The 18735-nt window shown below is 42.7% G+C and overlaps 1 protein-coding gene across 7 annotated transcripts in view; it reads left to right on the forward strand.

Moving 5' to 3' along the window:
- The window catches only part of ULK2 (unc-51 like autophagy activating kinase 2), a 164539-nt gene that overhangs the window by 18432 nt on the left and 127372 nt on the right, over positions 1-18735 (forward strand). For all 7 annotated transcript variants that reach the window (XM_077482145.1, XM_077482146.1, XM_077482147.1 and 4 more), the window contains exon 3: positions 9052-9093. In XM_077482145.1, coding sequence (XP_077338271.1) covers positions 9052-9093 — 42 coding nt within the window. The remainder of the gene's footprint in view (positions 1-9051; positions 9094-18735) is intronic.

The following is an 18735-nucleotide window of genomic DNA, read 5'->3' on the forward strand; positions in this document are numbered from 1 at the left end:
GGACAGGCTGCATTTTATAGCAGCACGGCACAGTAAGGCATGTAAATGAAATTGCTTTGCATTGTGGTAATGTGTGCAGTAACATGGGATCATTTACACCATTGTGCTGCATTAAGGCATGCATGTTATGTTGTGCATTTACATGTATTGTTTTAAGACTGCTTAATAATTTATATGACCTAATGCACCAAAAATGGATGCATGTAAGTAGCATTTTTGGCACTGCAATGCACCACACGTCTATTGGTAAAGTGGATTGATCCATTGCCCTGTGTTGTGGGAACATGCCTTTTACTGGAGCATGATATCAATGGGCCCTAAGGCCCAAACTTGCGGCGGTGTGATACAGTGGCACTCTTTTGAAATAACCCGACAACGCGCTTTGCAGTGTGACACAAAGCCATGCACTGATGTGCATTGTGGTACATAGCTAAAAATGTTCCACGCACCATTCCTAATGCCTTCTGGTGCATATGGCAGTCCTCAAGAAGTAGGGCCAAAGCTGTTCTCCTATGGTTAACAGGAGTACTTAGTTCTGCACTCATGTGACTGTTTTCAGTCGACAGCATGCTACAGTCTGCTGTTGGTTGATGTCACTCGGCTGGTCCAGGCTCTGGATTGATCCCAACTTTAATGTCGGGATCCAATCGGATGCCTGAAACAGATGGCTGGGCCTCTCAGCAAGCTGCAGGGAGACTGAGCCAGCTGCTCCTGCCCCCTCCACAGCTCAGCACCAGTGAGCGCTGTAGGGACAGAGCGAACAGCTGGTGGCTGATGGTCACTGGCTGTCTACTCACCGAAGACTGAGAACTGAATGATCAGCGGTCTTTGATCGCTCAGTTATTGGTCTTGGAGGGGGCAGGGGACAGATGCAGCATGTGTATAATTTTTTAATTTTTTTATTATTTTTTTGTTTGTTTTTCAATTTCTTAACATGGCTTAACATTAACACACTGCAAGGTTGTACATGGGTCCTAAGGCTACATTTTTTTTTTCTTCTCCCTGTTGATTTTAATGGAAATGCACTCACATGTTTTAAGACATGGTTCAATATGGTTCAAGACTCATCGCAATATGATCCAATTATATTGCACATTGTATTAAATGTTAACACACATCAAAGTGCATTGCAGATACACGATAATGCACATTAACCCACATGCGTTTTGATGGCTCGCTTTGATGCATTTCAGTGGAAACAACATTGCAGGAAAAAAACAACACATAGTAGACGTGAATCCAGTCCTAAGTCCTTGTACACATGGTCAGATATTCTGACGGAAAATGTCCGATCGGACCATGTTGTCGGATAATCCGACTGTGTGTGGGTTCCATCGGACAGTTTCCGTCGGGAATATTCGACGGACAAAGTTTTTTAGAGCTGGGCTTTAAAACTTTCCGACAACATGATCTGATCAGACTTTGTCTGATTGTGTGTAGAGAATTCCGGTCGCACAAAGTGCCACGCATGCTCAGATCAAATTCCTAGACCAAAGCTATTGGCTACCATCCTGAACGTAGTCCCGTCCTAACGAAATAACGTCATCACGTTACGTACGATCGGATTTTCCGACAACTTTGTCCGACCGTGTATATACAACACAAGTTTCGGACAAAATCCGACGGATTTTGTTGTCGGAATGTCCGACCGTGTGTACTAGGGCTAACACACATTGATATTATTTACACCAAGGCTAATATAACTCGGCAAGAAGCAATGTCAGTGCACAGAACAAAGGCTGTAGCAGCTCTCAATCTATAGTATGTATGCACTTTGCAAGGCCTTGGTACATGTAGAATCTTGGCTCGGTGACAGCTGAGAGTTCACTGTACAATTCAGTAGTGAACAACTCTCCAGGAAACATTTCACCATCTAAGAATGCATCTCTAGCTGAAATGAGCCCCTAAAAATAAACCAAATGCAAATAAACACCGTTGGTTGATGGAGATATCCTTGCTTGTGGAAATGGAGATGTTTTATTTTAAGCATACAGACATTCTTTAAATCCACTCATGCTACATCTGTTATTTTTTAGATAATCAAGTGAAACTGAATAATCCTCTAGAGGAGGATGACGCATATATGATCTGTGGACGTGAGAGCAGAATGATTCCTCAGTGTGTATGGATGTATCAAAAATTAGGAAAGACATTTGTTTTTTGTTTGTTTTTCTTTTAAATGAAGTGGAGAGGTAATAAAACACTGTCTGTGTCCATGTGAAGCCTTGTTCACATAGGGCAGTATAATCCATGTCCTGTGCAAGGTGGAGCGTACCAGTGCAGGGGTTTCATGCATGCCCATGGCGGCAGTCCCATAGCTGTTAATTGGGAAGCAGCAGCTGCATGGACACAGCCACTGCTCTCAATGTGACCTCCGTAAGGGTGCAGTGCCCTGTGTCTGTGTGTGGACAAGATACATTACACAGAGCCACAGCTCTGAATGGCCTTTTACAATTCTGAATGAACAAGCAGCACTGATGATTCATTCATAATGGTGACAGATCACTCAGCCTTGCGGCTCTCTGTGTATCTCCCAGGGCTGCTTTTACACATACACAGCTCAGCCGATGGATCACAGAATGCCACAGTGCTGTGTGAGCTTTCAGGATTTATAAATGAGCGACCAGCGATGTCGGGCGGTCCCGTGTATGACACAGCCTGACATTGCTGATTGTTCATTCATAAAACTGACAACTCATACAGTGATGCAGCACTGTGATCAATCAGCTGGGCTCTATATTATTATTGTTGTTGTTGTTGTTTATTATTATTATTCAGGTTTTATATAGCGCCAACAGTTTGCGCATTGCTTTACAACATGAGGGCAGACATTATAGCTACATTACAATTTGGTACAAGAGAAATTAGAGGGCCCTGCTCGCTCTATATGTGTAGAAAAAGCCCTGACAGACACAAAGCAACATAGGCTGTGTAATCTTTTTATTTGTAAATGACTGCGCTGGTCTCCAGGGATGCCCATGCTGCCGGATGCCAGAGCTGTCTATCACAATCTGTCTCCTTCCTAGCAGTGTTGTCGAACAGGTGGTGGGAAACATGTCCGATCATGCTGCTTAAGGAAAAACTTGAACAGGACCAAGTGCTATATACACATGCAAAAAAGGGATGGCTGCACTCCCATAGGCTATGCAATTAGATTTATTCAGGAGACAAAAGCAAAAAAAAAACACCACGCTCAATGATGTGCAGGCAGGGGGAAGCAAGGTAACACGTTTCACACATCAGGCGGGTACCCCATCCCAGTTGTTTACCTGGTTTGAAGCCTTGCCTACTCACTTGGCATAGCTGGACTTGTTGCTCAAATGCTATATACACTTTGGTCCCCTAGGAATTCAAAATAAATAATTAGATAAATATATAATGTGCAGTGGCATCTCTTTAGTCTGTGCTTCATCTCACTGAGACTGTAAAAAATACCTGTGTGGGCAGGCTGAGTGGCAGTAATTTAAAGGGACCATGAGACACAACATCTTCTGGTTTTATATAATGAATGATGAACAGTACAGCAACCTGGTGGTGATCCAAAGTGACCATACAGTAAGGCTCTTTACAATTCTGTGACAAGGCAGTACAAGTATGTAGAATTTGCAGGTAGCACTGTGCTTGAGGAGTACTCCGTAAGCAGGCCCCCTTGACTAGAATAAAGTATCCTCACAATAGGGTGCTAATTCAGTTGCAGGCTGGGCAATGAGTTCCTTCCCTGAACTCATAGAAGTCTTCAGGGATAATCTGGTCTTTCCCTACTGCTCATCAAGAACCTTTCCCTGCACTAGTCTTATCTCTCTTTAGCCAACGTGTCCCTATTACACACTCCCCACACTGCAGGGCTTCCAATGGGGGCTTTATATACTCTCCCTAGGTCCACAATGGCTACCCAAATCTCAGAACTTGGTGCCCAATGAGACATTGCATCCCCCCTCCTTTTTAGATGTTCTTCTGAGGAGCCAGAATGGTCGCTGTGAACATAATCTTGCCGGGAGTTGGGCTTTAACCCCTCATTACTCAATCCAAGGTTAAAAAAGGTGCTGGCTTTAGATATACTAATATTAATAGATACCAATGTTGGTCTTATGCTCAATACAGTGTCATCAGTGTTGATGCAGACTAGCCTGATATTGCTGTAAATTTGAGTCCAAAATACGCCCCATGGCAATAAACTGCTGGAACAATGGTATCTGACTTGGTTGTAGAGTATAAAGCCAGCTGTCGGATCAGCACCAGCTGTCCGTTTACAATTCTGTGTTGATAGCTCTCTGATGCCTCTAGACAGCCCTCCCTGTCTGTGATCAGGTCTTTCAGCCAAGTCTGTATATGGAGAAACATGCTGGAGCAATAATGCACCTATGTGTAGCTATTATCTACAAAAAAAAATAAAAAAAAAGGTTTAGAAGAGCTGATTGAGTTTCTCCATCTGTGGTAGTAAATATCTTGGCAATCCTGGGATTAATTAAAGCCACATGCTTCTTGTTTGTATTGGAATGAATCTAGAGATTTTGGGGGTTGTCTACAGAGTCTATTTTTGTACACATTTTATATAACGTGGTGCGAATCTCTTCAAACTCCATTTAGGAAACAACTCTGTAAGGCAAGGAAAGTGAACTACTAATTTCCATATGCATCTAAAGCTGAATGCCTGTGGGGTTTTTATTCGTGTCTTTTTATTCCTGCTAGGGGGAGAAGGGTCCAATGCACACTGGCTTAAAAAAAAAACGCCAGTTACCTTGTCAAAAAACATATAAAAAATGCTCATATTTAGCATCTTTGTGCCAGCATTTAGCAGCGTTTAAGAGCACTAGCTTTTATAAGCATGTTTACAACAAAACATTTGTTGAAAAAAAAAAAAAAAAAAGCCGGGCATCGGCGTTAAGGAGCCTTTTAGCAGTTTTTTTTTTTCTGCCACAAAAGTGCTCTTAAAAATGCAAACCAAAGGGTTTTCCGCTGCTAAACGCTGAGCTTAAAAAATGCCTCTAGACTACCTAATGTGTAAACATTAGGAGAACATTGGCTGCTTCTAGAGGCATAAAACATGCTAAATGCCTCTAGAAGCAGTATTTTTTATTTTTTTGTGTATATTGTATTTTTTTTTTTTTTTTTTTAGCCAGTGTGCATGGACCCTGACTGTTTGTCCTAGTGACCAGGACTGAAGGGAATGATCAAAAATGTTGAGCCGTCACTAGAACAGGAATAGACGGTGAACTGTTCTAGTGGGGGGCACTTGTTCCGGTGGAAAATGTCAAAGTCGGAATGATGGCATATACAGTATCTCACTTTGGAGAGATTTCATGTCGTGTGAACAGGAAGTAAAGGCTTAAAGACTAAGAAGAGATGTGGATGACATAACAATCTCCAATCAGAGACTATATTTTATTAATTGAAAAAATAAAAAACAATTTCTCTGAATGGTGAAGGTGCTGATCATTCGATCCCTTGTGTTCAGTATACAGATGGCAGTCCACTTAAAGCGCACCCAGAAGAGACCAGTGCTGACTGTATGTAATACAGGCTACTACAGTGAATGAATTTCTGCTTCCCCCATCTGGCCCTCCCGATGTGAGATATGAATAATTAAGTGTCAGCAAGCTAGACCAAGAGGTTGAGCTGAGCTGTCTCACTATGCTGCTCAACAATGGTTGGATGGATTGGAACAGGACCAAGTCCTACGTGGACTTGATCCCCTGAGGGATTTAAGTATCAATCACAGTTTCAGGCTACATTCATATAACAGCTGATGTCGGTGCTTTTGCTACATATATTGGGCCTAAACTGGCAGGCAAGTCCTGCATGTTAAAGATTGTCTACAGCAGGGTGCTCAACCTTTTGAACAATGAGGACCACTTAAAGTGATTGTAAAGTCTTGTTTTTTTGTTTTTTTTCCCTATCAAAATAAAAAACATGTTATACTTACCTGCTCTATTGCAGTGGATTTGCACAGAGCAGCCTGGATCCTCCTCTTCTCGTGTCCCTCTTCGCTGCTCCTGGCCCCTCCCTCCCCCTCCCTCCCATTAAGTGCCCCCACAGCAAGCAGCTTTCTATGGGGACATCATAGCTGCGTCACAGCTCCCTGTGTCCATTCAGACATTGAGCCCTGGCCCGGCCTGCCCACTATCTTTCCTGATTCTTCCTGACTTTGGCAGCAGCCAAAAGCGCCCTGCTTTGTTTCAGCCAATCAGGAGTGAAAATCTCAGGCAGCTGAGACACTCATGGACATCGCTGGACAGATATGGGGCTCAGGTAAGTGTTAGGGAGCTGCTGCAACAGAAGGCTTTTTACCTTAATGCATAGAATGCATTAAAGGTGTTGTAAACCCTCGGGGTGCAGCTGCCATCTAGACCCTCCCTTTTACTTACCTGAACCCGGTCTTTCCAGCAGTGAGGACGAGCACACCTGCTCCAGTGCCCTGAGGAGAGTGACTCTCCAACGGGGCACTCGAGAACAGGAGGAGCCAGGAGAGCCGCTGAGGGACCCCAGACGAGGAGGTTTGGGGCCACTCTGTGCAAAACCATCTGCACAGAGGAGGTAAGTATAACATGTTTGTTTTCTGTTGTTTTTGTAAAACCAAACTTTGTTACTCCTTAAGATAAAAGACAAAAGACCTTCTGCCTTTACAACCCCTTTAAGTAATTTGATAACCAGTCGTGGGCCACAGTGAACTATGGGGATATACCGCTCCCCAAACCACAAAAGTAAACAAGCCTCTGTTACCCTGAGCTCCTTTTTATAAGGCTGCTTTCACACTACCCACATCGCCAGCTTTCCTGTGGGTTATCTGCACTGAGCCATAGACTTCTACTACATCTTGCAGATGTGGTGCACTTTCAGAAAGCCCATCAAAACTCCTGCATTCAGGGTTTTTGGTGTACTTTCAGAAAGCGCATTAAACCCGCAGAGTATAATAGAACTGTAGCCTGGCGCTGACTAAATTGCCTTTGTTATTGGGGGGGGGGGGCACACTCTACAACATCAGCCACAGTGAGGCTGTTCCCCTTTAGTGCTCAGCTTAGACACTGTATTGTCAGATTCTGAATGGAGAGTGAGTGAGATTCGACAGAAAAGCAAAGGACCTTGGGACATGTAGTCCGAAGAGCTACGTTTTCACTGGGGATAGACCGTAGTGGATTTCAAGTTTAAGTTGGCTGGAGGGAGAGAACCGAATGGCGGGAGAGGTGATGTATAGCCTGTGCTTGGGAGGAGTCACTCTTTTGCGATTGCGGCCTTCAGCTGCAAACAGAGATCCGGACAGTCAGAGGAATACAAGCCAGTGCTGCGGGGGAGAGTCTCTGGCGGGTATGTGTGAAGGCGCCCATCATTGCCAGCTTTCTGTTGTTCCTGTGACGGTTGGGGGTCACGCTCATCGTCTTCAGCACAGATCCTGCTGAATCCTAGCAATGCAAGGTGTGTAGTCATGCACCTTTCTCTGGTCACAGATTCTTCAGGAGCCTGCTCTGGGATCCCCCCCACTATTCCTTTGAGCCTGGTGTCATCTGGATTGGGGAGCAAGCAGAAGCCCACCTTCTTTACACCACCCTAAGAGACACTGCATGCAGACAGCCTTGCCCTGTTTCTCTTCACTATAGTTCAACAAGAAGAGACTTTGCACTTGCTGTTTGCAACATTCAATGCCATTGTACAGGAATTCCCCTCAGCCTCCCCCCTCCCCCCCCGGTTAAGTTAGCTGAAGACACAGAACATCTACAACAGAAGGCCTCCTCCAGTTATACTCCCCACTTACAGGACTTTGAATACAATACCTGCCCATATTAATAGATTAAGAGTTCCCTTTTAATATGGGCAGGTATTTTACTCAAAGTTATATTTCGGGCAATCTGTTATAATTTTTTTTTTTTGTGTGTGTTCATTTGGGCTTGTGGCGTCAGGGGGCTGTTATAATTTTTTTTTTTTGTGTGTGTTCATTTGGGCTTGTGGCGTCAGGGGGCTAAAGGGAATAGTCTGACATAAGACGGTCATTCTTCTTCCCTTTTCCTTACCGGTGGTCATAGGTCTTACCCAGGTCACAATTTGCTACTATTCATTCTCCTGAAATTTTATACACATAGTTCTGTTTGTGTGCTAAGAGATTAATACTATAAAGATATTTGCCTAAGCCATTTTTCTTTGCTTTGTCTGTTTGCAGAAGTAAAATAGTTGATTATTGTGTTGCAGTCTGGTGTCTGCGTATTTGCATTGCCATATTGAAATATGTCCAAACCCAGGTTGTCAGGAGACTTACAGGACCAGGGCAATCCTTGGGGTCTGTCATCTTCAAACGTCCCTCACAGGGGTGATGCTATAGACATCTATGGCTCAGTGCAGCTAACCCACAGGAAAGCCGCAGGTGCACTGTGTGCTTCACCCACGGAATATACCCATTACAAAAGTGCAGTGTATGTGGTGCTTAATGCACAGAGCTTTTCCTCTTCCAACTTCTGCTGATATCGCGCTCCAGGTTGCTAGAGAGGTCCCAGGTGAAGTGCACTTGTTATCACACCACTTGGGACAGGAGCTGGTGCTACAGAGGAAGCATTGGCTTATGTGGCTCCTGCTCCCTCCACGGCTGCCTGCTTCCTCCACTTCCAGCTCCATGCGCTCTGATGCTCTAGGATATTGGTCAGCAACCCATTGAAGACCCGCCACACCAGAGCATGGACATATGTTTCCCTGTTTTGAGGTCACAAGCCACAAGTTGAGCACCACTGGTCTACAGCAATCCCAGTGGCACCTTCTGTGGCACACCCTGTCTGTTTATATATCTGAAATGATAGATGTGAAAGCAGGTGTGAGACAGGGAAACCTGTTTTGCCTTTTTTTTTTTCCTGCAAGGTGTGCCTTTGCCATCTCAGAAAGTACACATTTTGTCCATAGGAAAAGCCAGCTCCTCCTGTGAATTATTTAACTAGTACAACATAATTGTCTGGGAGAACCACAGACCTGCTAGATCCTTACTTACATAGGTCCTACCAAGTAAAGTTTTAAAATACAAATGTAAATTTTAAAGTAATTCTGTTCTGACAGTAAATGCTTTTGTTTCCATTACAGGAACTGCAACATGAAAACATTGTGGCTCTTTATGATGTTCAGGTAAGACTGGAAAAAAACTGCTTTAGCTGAGAATACTTTATACCAAGACAACACATCTTTTGAACATGCAAACAGTTTTTTAAATTGATTATGCAATAAATAAGTAAACCAACTAAAGGGAAATCGATCATATAATGATCAAAGTCCATCTTATGCAAGCTGAGAATTGGGAACTGGTCAGTTTTCCATCACGATAGTAGCAAGCCTATCAAAATCAGTTGCCCAGTGATTAGGCCCTAGTAGAAGTTAGGAGAGGATCATCACAGTCAAACATTAGTCCATTTAATAGTTTGGCAGCTGGTAAATGGACATTTAGGAGCATTTGGGCATTTTTTTTTTTTTTTCAGCAGCACCTGAACCAGAAAAGCTGCTGTCAGTGGGAAATAAGCGATGCCCCATGGTTTTTGTCTGTGGGAGGAATTGTGGCCCATCATTAGTGTCTCGCATGCTCTTACACAGTTTAGTTAGTATAGGTGTTAGGAGGGGGAGGAAGCATTTTTAAGATTAGTTTTAAATGGAATCTTGCTTAAGACCCCTTTCACACTGAGACAGTTTTCGGACATTTTAGCGTTAAAAATAGCGCCTGAAAACTGCCTCCCCAGTGCTCCTACACCACCCCTGCCCATTGCAATAAATTGGCAGCTCTTCCGAATTGCCTGAAAAGCCTTTTGCAAGTGCCACAACATGGGCGTTTTTTAACCCCTTATTAATCCCATCTTGGGGGTTAAAAGTGCTCTGCTAGCGACTAAAAAGCTGCGCTTAAACAGTGTAAAGCGCTGCTAAAACTAACAACACTTTGCCGCTAACTGACCCGCCACCCCATTGTGAAAGTAGCTTACTGAAGTACAGAGGGTGGTGGTATATAGTCCTAACACATTGTTAGGTAATCATGGATTTCTACTTTAAGGGGGGGGGGGCGGGGTGTTTACTACTCAAACCCCCTACCCACCCCAGCTGCTTACAGACCTGTTGTAATGCCATGGTCTGCGCCTGTGTTATTATATTCACTGATATTCTAATCACTGGCTGCGGCCATGCACTGGGTCTCTATTGACTTGAATGATGCTGCTTCAGGAGAGGGATGTGGATCTTGAAGTAAGGCAAGCCATATGTTATACATTTTTTAAAATGTGCTGCTTTCCCCCATCCACACGTTTTGAGATGGATAGGGGAATCCCTCACACTGAGCTATTGTGTTCTCACGGTGCAAAGCCTTCCCCGTCGTCAGAACACAATGATCAGTGTTGCTGGTTATAGTCGGTGATATTGATCGTTCAGAAATAAACCGACAGGGTGGTTGTACAGAAGCAGATCAGTAGATTGCCTTCTGTACAAGCAGGGTGCCCATACATGGATCGCAATTCTGCCATTCCCTGCTGAGTCGGCCGAATTATGATCCATGTATGGCTGGCTTATGGTAAGAAGTTGTGGGGGCAGTGCAATTTTAACTTAGGAGAGGTGAGAGGGTGACTGATTACCAATAGATACAGTTAAAGCTCATTTGGCTGTACTTCTCCTGTGGATCACAGGTGTGCAGTTCATTCTGCACTCCTGTGACCCGTTTTCAGCAGACAGTGGGCTGAAGTCCCACAGAGCTAGTCCAGGCTCGGGAAAGATTGCAACCATATAGTCAAGATCTGCCCACATGCCTGGACGAGCACCTGGCTCAGCTCCTCTGAGCTGCCAACTATCGCCCCCTCCACAGCTCAGTGCTCCAGTGAGTGTGCGAATGGGGGGGAAGGGGAGGTCGGAGAAGAGAGCCAGTGATTAACAGTCACCATTTCTCTGCTCAGGGAGCTCTGAGAACTGAAGAACCGAGCAATCAACAGTGAATCTTTCATCCAGCTTTGTACAGGCAGCAGTAGTATCTTCGTTACATACAGTTGTGCTCATAAGTTTACATACCCTGACAGAATTTATCATTTGTTGGCCTTTTTTCAGAGAATATGAATGATAACACAAAAACATTTTTCACTCATGGTTAGTGTTTGGCTATAGCCATTTATTATAAATCAACTGTGTTTACTCTTTTTAAATCATAAGGACAACAAAAACTACAGGTGATTTTGGCCTGATAACATGCACACAAGTTGACACAAAGGGGTTTGAATGGCTATTTAAAGGTAACCATCCTCACCTGTGAACTGTTTGCTTTTAATTTGTGTGTGTGTGTGTGTGTATAAAAGGTCAATGTGTTTCTGGACCCCGGACAGAGCCTTGCATCTTTCATCCAGTGCTGCACTGATGTTTCGGGATTCATGGGGAGAGCAAAAAAAATTGTTAACGGATCTGTGGGAAAAGGTAGTTGAACTGTATAAAACTGGAAAGGGATATAAAAAAATATCCAAGGAATTGAGAATGCCAATCAGCAGTGGTCAAACTCTAATCAAGAAATGGAAAATGATGGGTGCTGTTGAAACCAAACCATGTTCAGGTAGACCAACTAAAATTTCAGCCACAACTGCCAGAAAAATTGTTTGGGATGCAAAGAAAAACCCACAGATAACTTCAGGTGAAATGCAGGACTCTGAAAACATGTGGTGTGGCTGTTTCAAGATGAATAATAAGGAGGCACTTGAAGAAAGATGGGCTGCATTGTCAAGGCACCAGAAGAAAGCCATTACTAAACTAAGCAATTGCCACAAAGTAGCCACAAAGGCCTATGATGAAAGGTACACCATTCCTACTGTGAAACACAGAGGTGGATCGCTGATGTTTTGGGATGTGTGAGCTACAAAGGCACAGGAAATTTGGTCAAAATTGATGGCAAAATGAATGCAGTATGCCATCAAAAAATACTGGAGGAACATTTGCATTCATCAGCCAGGATGTTGCGCATGGGAAATACTTGGACATTCCAACATGACAATGATCCAAAACACAAGGCCATGTCGACCTGTCATTGGCTACAGCAGGATAAAGTGAAGGTTCTGGAGTGGCCATCTCAGTCTCCTGACCTCAATATCCATGAGCCACTCTGGGGAGATCTCAAACGCGCAGTTGATGCAAGACAGCCCACAAATTTACAGAAACTAGCCTTTTTGCCAAGAGGAATGGTCAGCTTTACCATCTGAGAAGATAAAGAGCCTCATCCACAAATACCACAAAAGACTTAAAGCTGCCATTAATGTTAAAGGGGGCAATACACGGTATTAAGAAATGGGGTATGTAAACTTTTGATCAGGGTTATTTGGGTAAACACAGTTGATTGATAATAAATGGCTTCAGCCAAACACTAACCATGAGTGAAAGAAAAAAATTTGTGGTTTCATTCATATTCTCTGAAAAATGGCTAAGAAATCATAAATGCTGCCAGGATATGTAAACTTATGAGCACAACTGTATAATGATGGTAAAAAAAAAAAAAAAGAAAAAAGCACCTCAGGATCAGTTAAATTTATTAGATATACAGATATATTTGTCCACTTACATGTGGTTAAGACGAGTTCAGCACAAATATTCCTGAAATAGTGCGTCTACGCAGCGTGTTGCACTGTTGGTGATGTCACCACGTCGGATGCCTGTGGTCCTAAGCTGACTAGAGCCAAGCCTCGATTTCAGCCCTAAAATACATTAATCAGGTTATCCTGCTGGACGGGACTCCATCCTTTCTTATGGATGGATTTTTTCACGCAGAGTGACCACGCTGGGTAGACGCCAATATTTGAGGAATATTTGTGCTGAACTCGTCTTAACCACATGTAAGTGGACAAATATATCTGTATATCTAATAAATTTAACTGATCCTGATCCGGAGGCGCTTTTTCCTGTTTGTTTTTTTTTTTGCATGTATTTCGGAGCTTGCTTCCTGCTTCCCCTTGAAGGCTTGCCCTGGAGTACGGACTGTCAGCCAGCATATACAAGGTTTCTTGCCCACTTGCTTTATATTCTTATCTCAACCTGATTTTCCATTATATGACTAATTTTAAGTGGACATTTTTATTGTATCTACCTCAATCCAGCAACAGCGCTACTAACCACTGTTTTTGCCTTTTTATAATGATGGTGAATAAGGAACTCCAAGTGTACAATGTATTTTTTTAGAAATCTGAACAATTTCAAAGGAATCCTTTCTCTGTTTTAATATTTTATACAGAAGGGGAAAAAAAAAACTGGAAAACCAATTGTCCAGTTAAAAGCCACTGCATTTCTTCATGTACAGTGTTGGCCGAGTCAAGACCTTAATGACCGATAGTGCTGTGAATTCCCCTGGGCTTTCTGCAGATGCATCTCTGTGCTTTGTGATCTGCTTTCAGGAAAAAGGAATGCCGTATCCAGACAATCTTATGTAGAAGAAGCCATTAGTTGCATTAGCTGTCGTGTTTTGTGAGCTGGGTAAATAAATCTCTCGGTGTTATGTAAGTTAGGGACTTTACAAGCGGAATCCTTCTGCCAGGCTGTCACTTTCCACTCACTGTGACCTGAAAAGGACACATTTATAAAAAGAACTCGCAGAGAGAAAAAGTAGGGCTGATATTAACCAATAAGGTGCAATTTCTAACCTGCTTTAGAAAGCGACATTTGGAAATGATTTTCTTTTGGGCGTCACTATCTTTACTTTAATTTGTAGAAATCAGTATCTGTCATTGCTTGCAATTTTCTCAGATCTTTTCTCAAAAGATACTTACTTTCTGCTTTCTGCTAAAGTGTATGAATAATGTATTTTTTATTATTGTTTTGTGTATGAAATGAGCCTTTTCATTATAGTCATGAAACACATACTATAAATATTTCCACTTACTATAACTACATGCAATGTATTTCTTCCATTGCCTGTTTATATTGTATGATCAATTTGCAGTGTTTCTATTTCTGTAAGGTACTTAGATACTCACTTCATTTGAAATCTAACAATTTCAGACCCTCCGAAAGATTTTTGAAGTCCTGGCTGGGGTGGAAAAATGGTTGACATTTATATGGCAAGCATACAAGGCCTGGTATTTGGGAATTATCCCAATCACACAGCATCACAGACCATTAAAGACAGATCATTTAGATCAGTAAAGTGAATCTGGCCATACACTGCTTGAATTTTTGCAGATTTCACTTGGAAAAATTCAAGCAGAACCCCTTTCAACACTCTTTTCGACAAAGGCATTTGTTCAGTGGACTTTTGTTGGAGGAATCTGCCTGAAAATTGTCAGCAAAATAGTGCCTGCATCCAATCAGATGGCCACTGTTTGTGTATTTTGACAGCTATCGGAATACAATAGCCAGCAGAGAGGATTCATGCATCCGTACTGTTAATTTTGATCAGGAGTTTCCAAACATTCTAAACAAAGGGTCACACGCTACCAAATTTGTACGATTTTTTTTTTGTCTAATCAGTACAGTATTTGGGGTGAAAAAATGGAAGCGCAGTTATTTCAGATTTTCTTTTTTTAAATTTCAACAATTATGTGTTTTTCTGTCAATATGGGGTGCTGTGCGTACATTAATGAGGAAAAAATTTACTTAAATGATTTTGGCAAATGGCTGCAATATAACAAAGAGTGAAAAATGTAAGGGGGTCTGAATATTTTCCGTCCCCACTGTATGTTGTGCTTCATTCAACGTTGGCTGGGCTTCTGCATGTACATCAGAAATCTACTTTTAGGGAGCAGTCATAAACTTGTATTTTTAGTGCTTTTTCAAGCAAACAGGTGCTTTTTATTGTGGTGTGTGTTGGGAGTTACTATCACAACCTTGCCGTTCAAATATTTACATTGCTATGCATTCGTTATCTATCTTGTGTAACTGGCTTTAGTGGCTTCACGCTGACCTTGGGAGTATTTCATGTGATTGACTGAAATAGTATATGTACATTTACAGGTTACTTAACGGTCTTGGCCGTCCAGTGTTTAGCAAGGGTCAGTGAGTGCGTGCAGTGGGCACACTGCCAGACTGGTGCATGTCTGTCATGAGACTTCTCATAGGATCAGTATCCTATTTTCAGACGAATGACTAGGTAGTGATCCTTTAGCGATTAACTACAGTGATTCTGGAATACACGCTAACTTATCAAGATGATTCTTTTGAGCTTTAATAGCACCACCAGGTTAATTGGTGCGTCTGGGATCAAGTCTAATGAAAACCATTTCATTACTTCCCTTAAAATTGTTAGCTGGGTTAAAGCAGATCAGCAGTATTGCCTGTGGCCTCCCTAATCCTCAATTATGGTTTACGCTGATTTGTTCTGCACTAGGTCTTTGTGTGGGGGAAGCCATCTTGGTAGAGGCAGGGCTTTCCTTTCTCATGTCAGAGGCACCAGCAAGGTGAACTGTAATCGGGGCAGTAGTGACCTAACAAAAAACTCGCTCAAAATCTTAAGAGATTAGGAGTCGCCGGCAGCAATGCCTTATAATCACTCTGTAGATCTACAGTGGGGAAAAATAGTTATTTGATCCCCTAGAGATTTTGTAAGTTTGCCCACTTAGAAATAAAGGGTCCTATAATTTTTATCATGGTATCAGGTGTCTTTTTAAATGTTAGAGACCTAATGAGCAAAAATTCAGAACAAACGCATGATACAAATGTTATAAATTGAGTTGCAGTTCTATGAGTAAAATAAGTATTTGATCTCCTACTAACCAACAAGAATTCTGCCTCCCACAGAGTGGCTACAGTATGTGCTCATCAATTTAAGCAGGTGCTCACAATGACAACTTGTTATGTGTATAAAAGGCACCTGTCCACAGAATTCTTCCATTAAAAAAACCTCACTGTCCTGAGCAAGATCAGAGAGCTGTCAAAGGGGAAAAGATGCACAAGGCTGGAATGGGCTGCAAGACGCAAGAAGCTTGGTGAGAAGGAGACAACTGTTGGAGCGATTATTCGCAAATGGAAGAAATACAAATCAATTGCTCTCGGTCTGGAGCTTCATGCAAGATTTCTATTCATGAGGCAAGTTTGCCAATAAACATCTAAATGATTCAGAAAAGGATTGGGAGAAAGTGCTGAAGTCAGATGAGACTAAAATGTAGCTCTTTGGCCGTGTTTGGAGGAAGAAAAATGTTGGTTATGACCCCAGGCACGCCATCCTTACAGTCAGGTACACAGGTGGAAACATTATGTTTTGGGGCTGTTTCTCTGATAAAGGTACAGGGCAACATTGCCACATTGAGGGGCCAATGGACAGAGCCATGGATTGTAATGTCTTCGATGAGAACCCTCTTCCCTCAGCCAGAACACTGAAGATGGGTTGTGGATGGGTCTTCCAGCATGACAATGACTCAAAACATACCATTAAGGCAACAAAGGAGTAGCTTAAGAAGAAGCACATTAAGGTAATGGAGTGGCCTAGCCAGTATCCAGACCTTTTAATCCTCTAGAAAATTTATGGAAACTTTGAGTTGCCAAGCAACAACCAAGAAACCTTAAGGGTCTGTAACGATTGGACCAAAATCCCTCCTGAGATGTGTGCAAACCTGGTAACCAACTACGGGAAACGTCTTACCTCTATGTTTGCTAGCAAGGGTTTTCTCCACTAAGTCATGTTTGGCTTTGGGATCAAATGCTTATTTTACTCTACTAACTGCAACTCCATTTATAACATTTGTATCGTGTTGTTTTCTTGATCTTTGATATTCTGTCTCTATCATTTAAACTCCATCTATGATAAAAATGATAGACCCTTTATTTCTTAAACGGGGAAACCTACAAAATCTGCAGGGGATCAAATAATAATTTTACCCACTGTACAGCTCTAATCAATAAAAATACTCCCATGCTACCACATTTGTTCCAAAAATGAGAATACTGAACTGAAAAAAATAAGTAAGACATCTGTGCTGAAAATCATATGACTATACATGGCTAAAAGGAACTGCTTTGCTCACACTATCGGCCCCTGAAGAAGTCATGTGACGACACACATAGGGTGGAGCTAGTAGATGCTGGAATATGAAGTGTCACTGTAAGCTGATGCTGGGAGCAGAGCTGATACTGGAAGCTGCGTATGTTAAAGCAGAGCTCCACCCAAAAGGACAACCTCCCCTTGTTTGCTTCAACACCCCCCTTCCACTGCCACATTTGGCACCTATCGTGGGGGGAGCGGATACCTGTTAAAACCAGGTACCCGCTCTCATCTCCGGCTAAGATTGCCGCAATAGTTGTGCAGCGCTCTACAAAATTTCCAGCCCCTCCTCCTAGAAGGACCAAGGAAGGGTGAACACAATTACTTTTAAAAGGGAATTGCGATGATGGACCTAAACAGTTGTTAGGTCAACTGTTTGAGGTGAGGACAATACCTACATGGTGGTAGAAGTCCCTCCAAGAGGTGGACATTTAAAAAAAAAAAATGTATCAACTTTTATTCCTGTCACAAGGAATGTAATAATCCCTTCTGACAGTAATAGGCAGTGACAGTTTCACCTTTTATGGAGGGATCTGGGATCTACAAGACCCCAAACCACTCCTCTGCACTTGAAAGTATTCAAAAGTCAAGATCAGCCTTTTTGAATACTTTTCTATATTTTATTTTTTTAAACTGGTGCCTTTTAGGATGCCTAGTAATCTAGACGTGATGTCATGACATTGCTTCCGGGTTACTAGATTTGAGACCCAAACAAAGCCGATCTGGCTTTGTACGGGTCTTTGGCCAGCCAGCGGACGTTCCAGTTGGTCCCTCTGACCTTCCAGTGGGATGGGAGACCCGGGCAAGCCGCAGAAGGCGGCAGGAGGGGGAATGTCCCAAAAATCTGTAAGGTGAACTTACACAGGATGCCCCGCTCAAACCCCAGTGTTCTCACTGACCTGGTGCGAGGTTATAACCCACATCGGCTAGCCGTCTCACCAGTTTGGGGCTTAGAAATACCCTGCAACTTAATCTCCAAAATTTACCTCATCAGGAGTACATTTAGGAGCATTCTAATTGGTCAGCGCCACATAGAGTTCCAAGGGGGTGGCGCTGGGATTATATCTTGTCTTTTTATATGCACATGGTTCAGCAGTTAGTGGTCACATAACTCTATCATTGGAAACTAGGCAGTTACAGAAATTCCTCTACAATTGAGTGAAAGATTAAATGTAATGTCACTTCACAGACTTGGTTGATTCAGTGCCTCCAGTGCCAGGAGCTATTTCTGGACAGCAAATCCATTCAGAGACCGCACCACAAACCTAAAGACAGATGGCAGTAGTTTACTCTCCATTCTTTTTTTACCATTTTGCTCTTAGCCAGCCAATTTCTAGCAAGCCTTTAGAATCATAATCATCCAAAGAGATCCCGATTTGCCTTGCTTGATTAAATATTCTTACATAAATTGTCCTCATATGTATATATTACTCTTTGTACACATAGAAGCAATTGCAAAGTAGCTGGGTCCTTGGTGACAATAATAGTAGGAGATCTGTCTATAAATAAATATCTAGTTGGATATAGTGTTTTAAGAAATAACGTACCGAGAGAAATACTGCAAGTAGGTTGTTCCGCCCACCCTCCTCCCAGGCAATTCTTGTTGCCTGGCTATCTTTGTCTTCAATACTTTAGACCCTTTTCAAACTGGGGTCATGGCCGTGTGGGCACTAAAGCGCCACTCATTTTAGAAGCGCTTTTCAGCCACTAGAAGAAGAAGGGGTTAAAAACGCCTGTGTTTCGGCGCTTCCAAAGAGCTTTTCAGGCACTGCCCATTCAATGGGTAGGCTGTTTTTGGGAGCGCTCCC

This window comes from Lithobates pipiens, unplaced genomic scaffold (assembly GCF_037356315.1).
Source record: "Lithobates pipiens isolate NorthernLeopardFrog02 unplaced genomic scaffold, aLitPip1_a1.2 Scaffold_16, whole genome shotgun sequence".
In the NCBI taxonomy this organism is placed as follows: Eukaryota; Metazoa; Chordata; class Amphibia; order Anura; family Ranidae; genus Lithobates; species Lithobates pipiens.